At 40.7% G+C, this 17,438-nt stretch overlaps 1 protein-coding gene across 1 annotated transcript in view; it reads right to left on the bottom strand.

Moving 5' to 3' along the window:
• LOC122808456 overlaps nucleotides 1-17,438 on the bottom strand; it is a 447,437-nt gene that overhangs the window by 390,544 nt on the left and 39,455 nt on the right. Inside the window, exon 4 of the mRNA XM_044079416.1 lies at nucleotides 1,968-1,992. Coding sequence (XP_043935351.1) covers nucleotides 1,968-1,992 — 25 coding nt within the window. The remainder of the gene's footprint in view (nucleotides 1-1,967; nucleotides 1,993-17,438) is intronic.

Below are 17,438 nucleotides of genomic sequence, written 5' to 3'. Positions count from 1 at the left end.
AATGGGGGATGGTGTCGAAAGCCTTGGCGAGGTCAAGATAGGTTGTGTGAACCACCTTACCCTTGTCTACAGCTTTGGTGACTGCCTCAAATAAGTCGATCAGGTTCAAGAGGCATGATCTGCCTTTCACAAACCTAAAATGGGTGGGGTCCAGAGTTTGGCGGTTACTAATGTCTTTCTTTAGGAGTTCCATGATAACACAATCCATGGCCTTACAGACCAGGCTCGTCAGGGCTATAGTTCCCAGTATCAGTGGTGGCTCAACCTTTGTGGAATGGGATAACTGTTGCTGTGCACCGATCAGTGGGCACAAAGCCTGATGTGAGACTATGACTGAACAGTGTGCTTAAGTGGGGAGCCAGTTCGTTCTGAAGTTCATGGAAAAAACAGCCTGGGATGTTGCCCGGTCCCCATGGATGCTGTTTTCTTGGCTTTGGAGAGTGTTTTTTTTTTTTATCTGTGCAGCCGTGAATACAAGAACTTTGCATTCCTCCAGTATAGAGATGGGCCCTTTAGGGGGTGAGAGGGGGGTAAAGTTAGCACTAAACCCATCTACCAGGATGTTGGCAATATCAGTTTGTTCTATATATTTCGTGCCATTGTGCTTAAACTCAGAGCAGATCAGAGTATTGCCTATGAGATTAATGGCATAACTATAGAATGCTTTGTGGTTGTCTTTAGAATCAGTGGCGATTTTGTTTTCATAACTAGCTTTGGAGAATTTTATATGAGGGATCTCAGCTTCTTACTAAGGCTGACCAGGGAGTTCCTCCAATCATGGGATTTTACTATTTTTTTGCAAAAGTTTCTTTCTTCTGTTGTAGTGCTTGTTTATGGCAGGGGACCACCAGATTGGCTTCCTTTTTTGGAGGATAAAAGCTTGGTTCTGTTAGGGATAGCATGATGCATGCACTCATGTAGGTGCGTACAAAGTGCATTTGTGTAGGATTCAGGTGTCGTACCTCTACTGTCCATCGGCATAGGTCTCGTGAAGTTTGCCAGTCCTATCTTAAAAAGCGCGAAGTTAGCTTTGGAGAAATTGCTGCCCCTGGTGGGGTGTGTGGATAAGTTGATTCAAAGCATTGGAATTTATGAATTCCAGGAAAACACACATCTCTCTCTCTCATATATATATATATATATATATATATATATATGTATATATATATATATATATATATATATATATATATATATATATATATATATATATATATATATATATAGATATATATATAGATATAGATATATATATTATACACACACACCTATATAATTTACATACATAAATTACTAGAAAGACGTTTCAATTACCCGACTCTCACTTGGCCTAAGACGAAACAGACAACTTCAGAAGACCAACACCCTAAACAGGATGCTTTAAATTTGTAGTTATGTATAAAATAAGATGACTTGTTAAAAAAAATGTTTAAACTACTTCCTTCAGCTGCCGGGTTAGCAATTTCTTGTCAACATGTACCCACCTTCCATGAAAGGAAATGCATCTAATTTTCTCCAGCCAAGCTATATACTAAAAGCAACCAGTGGTGCCACCAAATCTTCATCAACCCTACTGCTTTAGCATGATTAGACTGATTACTTACAGCACGAATATTACTTTTAGAAAGAAATTTTTTTTTTCCAATCAGATTGACTGATACTTTTAACAGGCAAAGACTTCTGCAGTTCTAATTGTAAACTTAAGAATAATGGTCAGTAAACTCAATTGCCAACACACCACGGCTTGTACATATCTAAAAGTGATATACAAGGAAATTCACATTTTGGCATTAAATTTATTTTGTGTAGCACCCTGCATCAGGATAACCAAAAGCTGTCAACTAAACTTTAGTACAGAGTCATAATGATTAATATAAAACATACAGTCACATGGGCTTTTAATAGCATGATGACAGGTATTTATTTAAAGAGCAAATGCAATGAAGCCAAAAACAAATGGGACTTACCATGTAGTTTTAGTGCTTCCTCAACCTTTAATGATAAAAATGGAAAGTTAGTGCTGTACAATCACAATACAGCATGTAATAAACAGAAGACATTAACAATTCAATAAATCCTTCTATTCAATGAACGCCAGTTCTTGATTAACCCCAGTGGATACATTTTTCAAATAGTGTCAAATAAAAGAAAATTGGAACACCATGCTGTGACAATACAGAAATTTGTTTGGCAAAAATCCGACTTACTTCACTCACTGACAGTTCTAAAAAAAAAATCCATCAAACTCTGAAGCTCAACCATGACACACTCACTACAGGGAGTTTATGGTGGTGGCATCATTATGAAAAGGATAAAGTTGAGTTTTCAAAAAGCAAAGAATGTTTGAACATTCAAGTTGCACAGTTAATTACATACACGTTAGCGTGCAAGTGAGCACAAAGATACAGTGCCCAGTTTTCACTATTGCAGAAACAGTACTGCAATGAAAGTAAACACAGACGAAAATTGTTATACAACTGATGCTACAAAAGAGGGTGTTACAAGAATTCACAACAAGAGAGAAACTGCAGATTTGACAACACTGACAGAAATATACAATTATACTAGATATACTGTCAACTCCATTCAGATGCATTCTGGACATTTGCTGCATTATTTATTCTAAAAGCTTAACATGTACGCAACCCTAATGAGATGCTGACAATGTAGCTCGATATTCTGTTAGTAAAACTGCTGAAGCCTACATGCAAGAAGCCAAATCTCATTTGTCTGGCATTTCTCAGGAAAACATTAAGTGAGATGTATTTGGAGTTTCAAGCAAGTATACAACTTTGCACCACCAACCTAACCTTAAAGTCAAACATTCAACTCAGCCTGAACTTGTCTGGGTCATTGTGCAATGGTCAACAGAGCATTGTGGTATTACACCTTCCAGGCAGGGGATGCTCTTCTGGGGTGGCGGGATTAACATTCCCCCCTCTCCTTTTATACACTGTCGGCACAATGTAGAAAACATCTGGAGACACACACCAAATACCCCACAATGAACAATAGCCAAAACTATATTGACAGCCAGCAGACTTTTACACCTCCTGCAAACCTGCTGTCAAATTTTATTGAATAACAGTTAATATCACAAAAATGGCAACATCTTTTTAACTGGAAAAAGAAGCAACAGTGTATACAGGAATAGTACAGATGTGTTAAGATACCCAACACCAGCACAAATACAGTAATAGCATGAATATGCCACTGCATTAAAAATGAATAGGAAATAGCCACAGGCAGGAATCTAGTCTTGCTAGTGAAGTTAAATAATGCCTAGATTAAGTACCAGCTGACTTTGTGCAAACATCAAAATATGCAGCTCTAAAAGGAAGCAAAACATGTACCATATGCAGTATTTCTGTGTAGGTTCTGGCACACAGGGTCACCAACAAGTTAAGAAGAATCCCTTAACCCATTCCAAGAGCACACACCTAAAGGAACACAGGAATAATACTGAGCAAGTGACCACAGATACACAAGATTAACAACCATAAACATATCTAAGCATAGACGGCCTTCTTTTTATAAGCACTTATTAGTGTTCACTTGTAAAATTAAGCAGAGCAGTACATAACCCTTGGGTTAATGTGTGCCCGCACATTCCTATCATCAAGATCTGCCTTAAAGGGAGAGACTTTTATGTGCTGGCAATCTGTTGCTTTAGGAACTTATCCTTTCAGAAAGGATATAAAGCAGCTTTCTAACAGAACTATCTTAAATCAAGGATGTAGACCATCCATGCACACCTACTTCCTCTTAGCTGTTACCTCTCCGGGTCTCATATTTTAACACTGTAATACTAATCTGTTTTAATACAGCAGGTCCAAGCCAACACAAAGGGTTACAAATCCTTTTACAGACACCTGCCTTCTTTTAAACAAAAATGCAGTGCACAATTTAACGCTTTCTTGGTCTTATTCTCACTTTCCCACCACTTAAAACTACTAGACATCTAATTTCGACTTCCTTTAATATTTCTTACTTCTCTCCCCTTTCTGATCTCAACTCGCTTTCCCTTGAATTAATCCCATAACAACTTTTCCTGTTCTTTTACTGTTTTTCACCTCCTTGTTACAGCTTTTTTGCACGTTCTAGCTAGCAACACTGTAGCCCTTGCAGCCCCATCCTTCAACTGACCTACCTAATTCCTGTAGAAATCTATATCCTGCTATTTCCATTCATATCCCACTAACTCACATCGGCTCCTGTAAATTTTTATGGGATATCCAAGTTATCACACTTCACAAAAATGTTTTTGCTCACATTTAAAGCACTTTACAATTTACCCCAGAAAAATTTTACTGAACTTTGAGATGTAAAAATATTTATTCAGACATTTCCGTGCAAATTTTCTCAATTTATTGGAGTTAGTTACTTGTCTCATTGCTACACAAATTTCTCTCCACATTTCTTCTGACATTTCTACATCCCATCATCTCTTGCCATGTTTCAGGCTACTTTTCTACTCATCAGCAATGCTTTATAAAGTCTGCTTATGAAATTATTAGCCTTTCTGTTCTTGCTTCTACTAATCTTAAGTCTGATTTTTTTTATATCTTTCTTTTCCATTTCATTTTCATGCTGTTTAGTACTGGCAATAACCCGCAAAATTTTTGCTACCCCTTTGTGTTTGTATTCCGGTTCAAATTCTTGCCAAGTCATCCTATCTTCCTTTTTTATTTTTTCCCAATAGTATATTTTTCCTCTTGCCTCACCATTTTTATTGGGGTGTGTCAATAGTAATTGGATTCCCCTACTCAATTGGCCATAGCTCAAATCCCGGCCTACCAACTCTTTATTATTAGAATTTCTCATCCTTAACAGGGACAAAAACAGATACCAAAAGGGTTTAAGTGGAAGCACAGGCTCTAACCAAGTGTTTTAGAACGTATAACCATAATTTTATGTTGGGTAATACCTGTGGGTGCAGCTGTCAATTTGGGGTAATTCCTCATATCTGGAGGATTACATTTCATTTAAGATGTACATAGTTTTGTTTGTCCTAAATTAATATGTTATGGGGGTGTTATGAATTTTTTTGAACATTTCCATCTAAAACAAAACGTTTTGAAAAATGCGATGTAGGTGGAAACAAAGATTACCAGAAGAAAGTGTATAAAAGATCAACCTGCCCAACATTATTATGTCCACATAACAGAAAAGATGGAAATACAGATTTATAACAACTCATGTACAAAATGTTTGTAATAAATTATAAATGGCTGCACTGTCCATATCATCAATAATGCTATTAAGAGATGCATCTGGTAAAAAATGAGTATGTGAAATTGATAAAGAAAGAAATTCAGGATGGATATTTTGCAGAATATCAAGGACAAAGAAAAGGGGAAGTAAATTCACTAACTGCTTCAGGATCTCCAGTACTGATAGAAAAGGGGGAAAAGACAGACAACAGAAGATTTGTAGTGGCAAGAGAGGAGGATTCTGCTGGCACATTCTACCTCGAAAAAAAATGTTTATGAAAGCTTCAGCTTTCAGCAGGGAATATTACTTCTAGATCATGGCAGATATGAATTCCAAAGTAGGATCTCAGAATTTACAAATTATTCCTCCATATATAACAACTGGGCTAGACCAAACATAAATGCATGTTTGACACACATCCAGTAACAAATAATGCTCCAGTAAAATATATAAAAATGCAGGATACTAAAAATGAGGCAATGGCACCTTTACACCTACAGTGGATATAAAAAGTGTACATACCCCTGTTAAAATGCCAGGTTTTTTTTGCGATAAAGAGACCATAATAAATTCGGAAAAGAAATAAAATAAAAACGTAAGCAGCTGGTTGCTTGCTGTACACCCTTAAATAATAATTTGCATTTTGTTGTCTGTGAACTGCTGAGCTGATTGCACAGTGAGCTGCAAAGTTGGAATCTATTCAAAGTGATAGTATGGTGCTGTATTGTTTCTGTCCCTTGTGTGGCTTTGAAACTGCCCGCCCCCCTTGTGGTTGTATTCTCTCTACACACATATATATATATATATATATATATATATATATATATATATATATATATATATATATATATATATAGGTATATATATATATATACACACACACACACACACATATATATATATATATATATACACACACATATTTTATATATATATACACACACACACACACACACATTATATATACACACACACACACACATATATATATATATATATATATATATATATATATATACACATGTGTGTGTATATATACACACACATATATATATATATACACACACACACTATATATATACTCACATAGATATATATATATATATATATATATATATATTATATATCTATCTTCAGCTGCTCTTGCTGCAACTGTCTTAGTTTCTGTTCAATGTATCTGTTCAGTTGTTCTTACTCTGCACTTATTACTGCTTGTTAGTAGCCTTTTAATTTAATGCCTTCTGCACTTTTTTAGTCATTTGTTAATTTAATTGTATTTAAACTGTATTTGCCACATTTGAAATTTATTCACTGCTGTTTTTGCTGCTTTTCAGTAAAAACAAAATTGTAGCTAGTTTCCTGCCTTTCCTGTAACTTATCTAGTCCAGATACAGACTTGCTATATCCAGGACTCTATGTAAGCTCCTGAGCCCCCCAAGCCTTTATGTGTTGGAGGGAAGCCTTCTAGCTCATCAGTGGAAGTGGTAAGTACTAGGTAGCCTGTCTACCATAAAAGGAGTGGTTCTTGGCCCAGGAACTGTAGTTTATTGATCATTCCAGAAATTGTCCATATCTTTCAACTTTCTGGTTTAAAAGACCACATCTGCGATAGTTTCCCATCTTTCCTGTAACTAACGTACTGGAAAGCACAAGAAAGGCTTACACTGACAAGCCTTCTAGCTTAAAAAAAGAGAGACACTTTGGAGTGATTATCAGTTTTCTGTACTTTCATGCTGTACTTAACGGTTTTCCAGCACTTAGTGATTTACTGTAATTTAAAAGCTTCCTTTTTCACATATTGTACTTAACTGCCTGCACTTTTAAAAAGTTTTTGTTTAAATTGTTTAACTGTTGTAGGCTACACACTAAAGTGCGATAGCCTTTTCTGATTGCTTGTAGTCGTTTAAAGCTGTTTTAAGTGTACTTGACTGTTTTTGCCTTAAATTTTCCAAAAAGAAAATCCTGGTTTCCCGCCTTTCTAAGCTAGTATAGTCCAGTTTTCAGGCTACTGCTGAATTCAGGGCTATGTTAAAAGTTTCTGAGTTGCCCATACCTTACTTGGATACAGGGAAGTTTCTCTGTTCACCTGTGAGAAAGGGGAACGTTGAGCAGCCATCTGTTCCTGGAGGAGTGGTTCCAGCCCAGAAGTTAATAGTTTAAAAACCGCTTTTGCAAAGTTTTGTGCACCAGGCAGCACCGGTTAGCTAGGATTAAATTATTCCCGGCTCCACTAAGTCTCCTCTTCAGTTTTTCACTTGAAACTAGTCTAACACTCAGCCTAAGCACTCAAAGCACATCCTACATTCCAGCACTTGCTCAGACCCAATAGCAAGCACTAATATACCCAGAGATTTGACTGCCCAGCAGGGCAAGGCTTTTTATCCACCCCTCATCAACCAAGCGACTAAGCAGCTCCCTCTACTATTCAGGCATGACCAAAGGGCAACTTCAGGTGTAGTCTCCAGTCCAGCTGGTGAATCTGGGTATCCTGAGGCAATGTTACAACTGCCTCATGTACACAGATAGCCCTCTGCTTCCACAAAACACTAATATATGAGAGATGCAATTATACAGCCAAACTGGAGGCTAAGGTCTCTCCACTCAAGACTGGAACAGACAGTCATGAGGAGAAGGTTAACACTTGCACCACACCTCCAGAATCACATAGACCTACTAAACCAGCACTGACAAAAAATACACAAATATACGAAATCATACTCAGAGTCTCTAAATATAAACTTGCAAAAACAGAGAGCTCCAACGCAGACACCCACAAAACTTGTACCTCCCGTCACAAACCAGACAACACAAACACAAAATCAATGTGCCGCATAATCACAGCCCTTAAGGCGAAACAACAAACCTCACACACTAGTAATAGGTGACTCAATAGTCAGGCACACTGACACCCCACTCACTAGGCTCGACAAGGAGAAGGTTACTGTTAGCTGCCTGTCGGGAACCAGAATCCGCCACATAATACAAGCACTCAGGTCACTCCAGAACAATTACAAATATGACTGTCATTGTTCATGTTGGTGAAAATTACCCGAGATGTACCTCCCTGGACTACATGAAGACAGACATTGAAGAGCTCTCTGATCATGTAGTCCAGGCGGGTGTGACCCAAACCCCGAGTAGCATCCTGCCCTCACCAAGAATGATACCTCAGTATAAAGAAAAAAAAAATGATTAATTTCAACAATTGGCTAAGCTTCTGGTGTCATTCAAAGGGGATCCAGTGTCTGTCAGCCTGGGATGACATGCTCGACACGCTTTGTTACTTCACAAGAGACAGCTTGCATCTGTCACCCCTTGGCATTCGAATACTGGCCAAGGCTCTTGCTGCCCCCATAATGCCTTTTTTAGGCATGGCTCAAAATTCAAACCCACCTCCATAAACAGCACAAGTAAAAAATTAGGGTTATGCTACTCAACGCCTGGAGTTTAAATCTCAAAAAGCATGCGCTCGAAGCACTCCTAAGTATGGAAAACGTCAACATCTGTGCAGTAACTGAAACCTAACTCAAAACTTCAGAGAGCACTCCAGCACTACTAGGCTATAACTCATACCACACATTTTAGCCACAGAACACGGACAGAAACACAAAAGGAGGGGGGTGTTATCCATAATCAAGGATACCCACACCTCCAGGTTAGTAGCGCAGCAGGATACCTCTGAGATCATCCATGTGCAGCCAACATCGGGCAAATCTGCAATGCAAATTGTGGCCTGCTACAGATCACCCTCCATGACCCAAGACCACCACTTCACATTTTCCAGTGTCTCCAGAAAGGCAAAGGTCCTACTGAACACCCTGATATTGGGCGATTTCAATTACACTACCATTAACTGGGAAAACTACTTTAGTACAAACTCCCACGCTCAGCGCGTCCTGGTATTTATCAACTCAAATGCCCTGGATCAGCTGGGTAAACTCCCCTCCCAGAGGCCATCACCAACATGGGCGACAGATGTTCCATACCAGAGGTAAACTCGTTACTGGTTAGATCAGACCATAAACTAATCACCCTGATGTCCACACCCCACCACCACCCCCAACCAAGGAAACCACAATGAAAAACATTTCTAAAGCAAACTTCACCTTATTTTTGGCAGAGGTGGTAAGTTTCACAGCCCCCACGCTAAAGGATAACACTGCCCAAGATACAGAATCCTTTACAATTGCACTCTGAGCACCTACAAGGATGCATGGATCGTGCCATCCCTAGCAAAACCAAGACTCACTCCCCTAAGAGAAGGAAACCAGTCTGGTGGAAAAAGGAAAAACTAGTGGAGAATCCCAAGAAAGAAAGACATCCCTGATCAGTGGAAAGGTCCATCATAAAATCATCCAAGGCTAACTTAGAAAGAAAAATAGCCAAGGATTCAAAAGATAACTACAAATCATTCTTTAGCTATGTCAAGAATCTATGCAGCAACACACAGATATATTCTGAGCTAGTGCAAAATAGCACAAAATATACTGAACTTACTGACATTGCCAACATCCTGGCAGATAGATTCAGTGCAAACTTCATCTCCCTCTCACCTTGAAAAGGGCCCATAATACCGGAAAAGTGTAGTGTCCCAGAAATCACATAAGCACAGGTGAAAACAGCCCTTTCAAAAGCCAAAAAAAATAGCATCAGTGGAGCCAGATGGTGGCTCAAGCTGCATCTTGCAAGAACTACAAAACGAACTAACCCCCCCACCTAAGCATGCTGCTCAACCTCAGCCTCTCCACAGGCTACATGCCCAAAGAATGGCGCACAGCAACGGTTATTCCGATCCACAAAAGAGGGGCCACAATTGACCCTGGTAACTATTGCCCCATAAGCCTGACTAGCCTGGTCTGCAAGGCTATAGAGCGCATCATCATGGAACTCATTAACAAAGACATTGGGAACCTCCCAACACTAGACCCGACTCAGTTCGGGTTTGTTGAGGGCAGATCATGCCTACTAAACCTGGGTGACTTCAAGACAGTCACCAAGGCCACAGACGAGGGAAAGGTGGTTCACACAGCCTACCTTGATCTCGTCAAGGCGTTAGACACCATTCCTCACTCTGGTATTATAGAGCAACTCAGCATGAACATAAACCCCCCAAGTCACAAGATGGGTTGCCAACTGGCTCAATTCTGGGACCCCTACTGTTCGGCATATATTTCTCATAAGTACAGGCAAACACAGGAGGACTACAGCTGATGACTGATAACTGGGAGCCATAACTGACTCTCCAGCTGACACGGACATCATTCAAAAAGGCCTTACTGAGACAGACACCTGGTGTCAAAGTCATGGTCTTAAGCTAAATGCCAAAAATTGCATAGTCATCCTGTTTGGGAAAAACAAAATGCCCACAAATTAATTTACCACATAGGCAGCAGCCCCCTTAATACAGAAGAGGTAATAAGAGACTTAATGACCAAGGGGTTCGCATCTAGAAATAAAGAGGTTATAGTGCCCTTCTACTAGTCACTCATCAGAACCATCATAGAGTACAATGCCACATTTGGGATGTACCTCACAAGATACTTCCAACAGCTGGAAAAAACAGAAAAGCACCTCACCAAGAGGTTTACTGGCCTCAAACATATATCCTATGCAGTCAGACTGAAAAAATCTGCCAGATGTACTCAGTGGTGTATCGCTTACTCAGAGGTCATCTCTGCCTGACTTACAAAGCAATGTCCAACTCGGAACTGATGGACATGCTCCACCTAAAGAAATCCAAGGCACCATGAGCCATGCGTTCTAGTGAGCTAAACCTCGCCACAATAAATAAAACATACTGGGGTGATAAGATTCCTGTCGGAGACTCACCATACTTTGGAACAAAATTCCTAACTACATTAGGCAGAGCCCCTCACTAACACTCAAGGGAAGCCTTGACAAGTGGATGGGTAACAGAAAATACACCCCTGGGATCACTTCATTGGCTCTGCTTGACAGAGGCTCAGTTAATCAATGGGGCGGCGAAAGCAGACACACACTGGCTAGGGTTATAAATGCCCTCGGGCAGATACCGTAGTACCTACCTATGAAGCACCTTTTGATTTGGTCATGGCATTCAGTCTTCTTGGGTACACAACTGCCAATTACAGAGACTCCGAGTAACGCCAAATAAAGTTCAGTTGTCCTAGTAAAATTTTCCCGACATTTACTCAGTTGCCTGGTACAGCAAACGCCATGGTTCGCAAAGAGATTGCAAAGCATCAAAGGGAACGGATTGTTGAAAGGTATCAGTCAGGAGAAGGGTAGAAGAAATATCCACAGCATCGGATATACCATGGAACACAGTGAAGACCGTCATCAAAAAGTGGACAAAATATGGGACAACAGTGATGTTGCAAAGAACTGGACGTCCCTCTAAAATTGATAAGACAAGACGAGAACTGGACAGGGGGGCTGCCAAGAGACCTACAGCAATACTGAAGGAGTTGCATGAATTTCTGGCACGTACTGGTTGTGTACATGTGACAACAATCTCCCATATTCTCCCTATGTCTGGACTATGGGGTTGGGATGCAAGACAGAAGCCTTTTGTTAGACAGAAAAACATCCATGCCCAGCTAAAATTTGCAAAATAAAACAGTCTCTCAAAAGCATGTGGGAAAATGTGTTATGGTCTGATGAGACCAAGGCTGAACTTTTTGGCAACAATTCCAAGAAGGTACGTTCCGTGCAAAACCACTTTGCATCATCAAAACATCCCCATAGTGAAGCATGGTGGTGGCAGTATCATGTTTTGGGGTTTCTTTACTTCAGCTGGAACTGGGGCTTTAGCCAAGGTGGAGGGAATTACGAACACTGCCAAATATCATTCACTTATAGCCCAAAACCTTCAGGTGTCTGCTAGAAAGCTGAAGATGAAGAGGAATTTCACCTTTCAACACGACAATGACCCCAAGCATACATCCAAAAAACAATAAGGCTCCCCCAGAAGAAGATTACAGTTTTGGAATGGCCCAGCCAGAGGCCAGACACAAATCCAATAGAAAATTTGTGGGGTGACCTGAAGAGGGCTGTTCACAAGAGATGCCCTTGCAATCTGACAGATTTGGAGGATTTTAGCAAGAGAGAGTGGGCAAATATTGCCAAGTCAAGATGTGCCATGCAGACAGATTCCTACCAAAGATGACTGAATGTTGTAATTAAATCAAAAGGTGCTTCAAAGTATTAGTTTTAAGGGTGCACACTTATGCAACAAGCTTTTTGTACATTTTATTTATTTATTTTTTTTCCCTAACAGATTTGCATGTTTTTCAATTTAAAAAATTCCAATGCCTTCGATCAACTTATCCACACCCCTACCAGGGGCAGCAATATCCTAGACCAACATAGGCGACCAGTGTTCCACACCAGAGGTAAATTCCTCAGTCAGATCCGACCACAATCTAATCACCATAGACAGCCACATCCCACCCCACCTTCCATCAGGGGAAACAACCGTAAAAAAATGCCACTGTTTCTAAAGACAACCATGGAAGCGTTCTATAGCTATGTCAAGAATCTCAATGGCAATGCTCAGATCTGCTTGGAGTTGCAGCACAATGACATTAAATATACAGAACCAACTGATATTTCTGACATTCTGGCAGACAGGTTCAGCGCCAAATCCCCCCCCCCTCACCCCCCAAAGGGCCCATCTCTATACTGGAAGAATGCAACGTTCCTATAATCACGGCTGCACAGGTAAAAAAGTACAGTTTTGTACCTACCATAAATGTAGATGTCCGATAGGTATGCATCTGCAGTCATCACATATGGGTTGTCCTGCCTCAGGCAGCCCTTCGGTCGGCCGGATTCCAAAGTCTGGGTCCGGCGTCGGCTGATGTCGCCCCCTCCCCATCACAGCGCCTGGGGTATAAAAGCGTCAGCCGACGCCATCTTCCTCAGTTTCTTGCCCCAGATTCCAGGTGCCCTCTAGGAAGGCTAAATTTGGAGAAATGCAATAAAAATCCAAACATTTGCAAAAAAAAAAAAAAAAAAAAAAAATATATATAGATATATATCTATATATATATATCTATCTATCTATCTATATCTATATCTATATATATATATATATATATATATATATATATATATATATATATATATATATATATATATATATATATATATATATATATATATATATGTATATATGTATATATATATATGTATATATATATATATGTATATATATATATATATATATATATATATATATCTATATGTACAAAACAATACACCATAATAGATCCCCCCAGCTAGCTAATAGAGGGATAAGCACCCTAGGAATACCACAGAGGGGAAGGAGGGAGGGTAAACCTGACTGCAGATACATACCTATTGGACATCTACATTTATGGTAGGTACAAAACTGTACTATGTCCTTCAAGGATGCATCTGCAGTCATCACATATGAGTAGAATACCATAGCCAATCTGGGGGTGGAGGAACTAGGAAAAGGATGGTGTAGTTAAGATACCCTGCAGGACAGCCGTAGCAAAGCCTGCTCTGGATCTGGAATATAAAGGTAAATTGTAATGCTTGGCAAATGTATGCACGGAGCTCCATGTGGCAGCTTCCAAAATGTCCTTTGTAGCCACCCCTCTTAAGAAGGCTGTGGAGGTGGCTGTGGCTCTCGTAGAATGAGGTCTAATGTTAGCTGGTACAGACTTTCCATGAAATGAGTAACAAAAGCAAATGCAATTTCCTATCCATTTTGAAATGTTGTGTTTGGAAATTGCTTTTCCTTGAGTACCAGCAGCATATGCTACCAGCAGCTGGTCAGTTTTTCTGAAACCTTTAGTTCTGTCCGAGTAGTAGCGCAACTGTCTGTGAATGTCCAGGGTGTGCAGCAGTTTCTCCCCTTTGTTTTGTGGATTTGGGAAGAAGGTAGGCAAGTGAATGGCTTGATTCAATGAAACCCTGGATACCACCTTTGGCATTAAAGTAGGATTAGTTCTTAATGAAACTGTCCTGGTGAAAAATAATAAATGGCTGAACTGCCATCAGAGCCTGCAATTCCGAAACCCTTCTTGCTGAGGTTATTGCCAGAAGAAAGGCAGTCTTCCATGAAAGGTACTGCAGATCTGCAGATGCTGCTGGTTCAAATGGAGGCAGTGTTAGTTTTTCCAACACGTAGTTAAGGTCCCAAGCAGGTAAAAGGTTGTTTTCGAGGAGGTTTGATGTTTTTGATTCCTCTTAGAAACTGTCTTAGGAGAGGATGAGAAAAGACAGGTGGATCAGTATTGTACTCTGCTGAAATTGCAGAAGCATGAATCTTAATAGAAGAGTAAGACAGACCATTGTGAAACATTTCTGTCAAATATTCCAGGATATGTGCCATGTTCATCACTTTCGCATCTAGGCCGTCTGTGGTGTTCCAGATGAGAAATCTTTTCCATTTTGCTGACTACGCCTTTCTTATGGAAGGGCGGCGAGCTTCCATAATAATATCCTTCACTCTCTGGGATAGCTTATCCTGAGGAGGAGTCAAGGTATTCTCCACGCTGTTAGTTGCAATGTTTCCAGGTTGGAATGTAGATTTTTTATCTGTGCTGTGTCAGCAGAAGTGGCCATAGAGGTAGAGGCCATGGTTTCGTACGTGACATGCTCCTTAGCAGTGGGTACCAGTGCTGTCTTGGCCAGTCTGGAGCTATCAGAATCACTTTTGGCTGCTCTGCCCTGATCTTCAGTAACACCTTGGTCATTAATGGGATAGGAGGAACTGCATACACTGTCGGATTTCTCCAGCTGAAAGAGAGGGCGTCCACTTTCCACGCTTGTGGGTGGTATGTCCTTGAGCAGAATTTCTTCAGTTGATTGTGGGGGGAAGCAAATAGATCTATGTCTGGGCTCCCCCAAGATTGTGTTATCTGTTGGAAGATGTCTGGGTGCAGCATCCACTCGTGCGCATCCATGATATTTCTGCTTAAGCTGTCCGCCAGTGTATTGTCTTTCCCTGGCACAAACTGAGCTTGTAGCTGTATATTGAGCTTCAAGGAAAGATCCCAGAGATTCATTGCCAGTCTGCAAAGAGGGTAGGAATGGGTACCTCCTTGCTTGTTTATGTACCACATAACTGTGGTGTTGTCTGTCCTTATTAATAGGTGGCCTTGATGCAGAGAGAGTTTGAAGGCCTCGATTGCATGTATCACTGCTAGCATTTCTTTTCGATGTGCATGCGTAGCTCCTTTCGTGACCACTGTCCTTGGATACCTCTGCCCTCCATGTGTGCTCCCCAACCTAGGTCTGAGGCGTCCGTTGTAATAGTTTGGGAGGTTTTTGGCTTTGTGAGGGGCAACCCTCTGTTGGACTGGCTGGCCTGCGCCCACCACAGAAATTCCTTGTGAAGGCATGGAATGAGTGGGATTAAAGTTTCCAAACTGTGACTGTGCCGAGTCCATAAACTCCTTAGGTACCACTGTAGTTCTCATATGTAGCCTTGCTTGTGGAGCCAAAAGAATACAGGATGCCATGTAACCCAGGGCCTGCAGGATTTTCCTTGCAGTCAGCTGAGTTTGTCTTGTCAGATTCTTGAAGTAATCCGGTAGCTGACTGTTTTTCTTCTGTGAGATAAGCCATTTGGGTGGTTGTACCTAGATCCGCACCCAGAAAGGTTATTCTTTGGGATGGAACAAGTCTTGATTTGTGCATGTTGACTGTATATCCCAAGGCCTGTAGAAGATTGATGGCAAAATTTAAGTCTTTTATCAAAGTTTGTTGGTTGTCCACTTGTATAAGGCAGTCGTCCAGATATGGGTATATTTGAATCCTCTGAAGTCTGCAGTGTGCTATTACTGATGCCAGGCATTTCGTGAATACTCTGGGCGCAACAGATAAGCCAAAGGGCAATGCTGAGAATTGATAATGCTCTGACCCTGCAAGAAATCTGAGGTGTCTTTTGCAACTTTGTCTGATAGGAACATGCAGGTATGCCTCCTTGAGGTCTAGAGTCACCAGCCAAGACCCCTTGGCCAGCATGGGAAGGAGTTGCTGCAGAGTCAGCATTTTGAATTTTGGCACAACGAGATAAGTATTCAGTGCGGACAAGTCGAGAATTGGTCTCCAATGATGCTCTTTTCTTGGAAAAAGGAATAGCCTGGAGTAAAATCCTTGGCCTTGTTCTGAAATAGAAACTTTTTCTATGGCTTTCATTTGTAGTAAGTTTGAGATTTGTTTCAAAGCCTCTGCCCTTTGACTTGGTGGCAGACCTGGCATGCCTTTTCTTTTTGGCAATGTGTGGAAATGGAACCTGTATCCATTGTCTATTATTTGGAGTGTCCATTTGTCTCTTGTAATGTTGTGCCAATTTTTTGAGAATAAAGAAAGCTTTCCACCCAAAGGTGCTTCTAACTGAGCCCTGGTTGGCGGAGTCAAAGCAAAGTCATTGAGATTGTCCTTCTGCAGCAGTTGCAGGTCCTGAACTGCCTGTCTGGATTGGAGGTTGCCATTGACGGCCTCTGTAGGAGCCCCTAGCCTGCCCTCTACCTCTGGCCCGCCTGTTCCTGCTCCTTTGAAATCTTTCTGTGTCCGGAAAGGACCAATTCTTGGAAGGCCAATTTCTGCTGAATCTAGGCAGTTGGACTTGAAGAAAATCCTTAACTGTACAGATTTTGCCTTTTCCTCAAATTTCTTAAGGACTTCTTGAGCAGTGGAACCAAATAACTTTTGCTTTTCCAGTGGAGCATCCAAAAGCTTAGCTTTAACATGGTCTGGCAGAGATTGTTCCTTCAGCCGAGCATGCCTACGTATGACAACACCTGTCATTGCTGACCTACATGAAGCTTCCAATGCATCATAACCACACTGCAAGAAATGGTTGCTAACCTGCTGGGAGTTACATACCAGATCCTGAAGAGATTTACGGTCAAGGGGTTCAGAAGACAATTTCTTATGCATTTCTTCTAACAAATATTCTTGATACTGTATCATATGAAATTGACAATTTAATGCCCTCATAGCAAGAGAGTGGCAGAAGTATACCCTTTTTTATCCCATCTCTCTAATGCCCTGGTCTCCTTTGCAGAGGGGAGTGGGTTCTCAGTAGTAACAGCTGCAACCCCTTTAGGGCCCTGTGAAATAGTTTCAGGGTCAGCAGAGTGGGCCTTGTAAAGAAAATTGTGTGTCTGGGACCCTGTAATACCTATCGGGCTTAACAGGGGCCGGAGGCAGAGTGTCAGGGGTCATACTAGAGTCAGAATACACATCAATGACATTTAAAA

This window comes from Protopterus annectens, chromosome 8.part0 (assembly GCF_019279795.1).
Source record: "Protopterus annectens isolate FY-2018-M chromosome 8.part0, PAN1.0, whole genome shotgun sequence".
Taxonomy (NCBI): domain Eukaryota; kingdom Metazoa; phylum Chordata; order Ceratodontiformes; family Protopteridae; genus Protopterus; species Protopterus annectens.
Note: the sequence above shows the minus strand (reverse complement) of the source record. Positions and strands in the feature narration are given on the sequence as shown.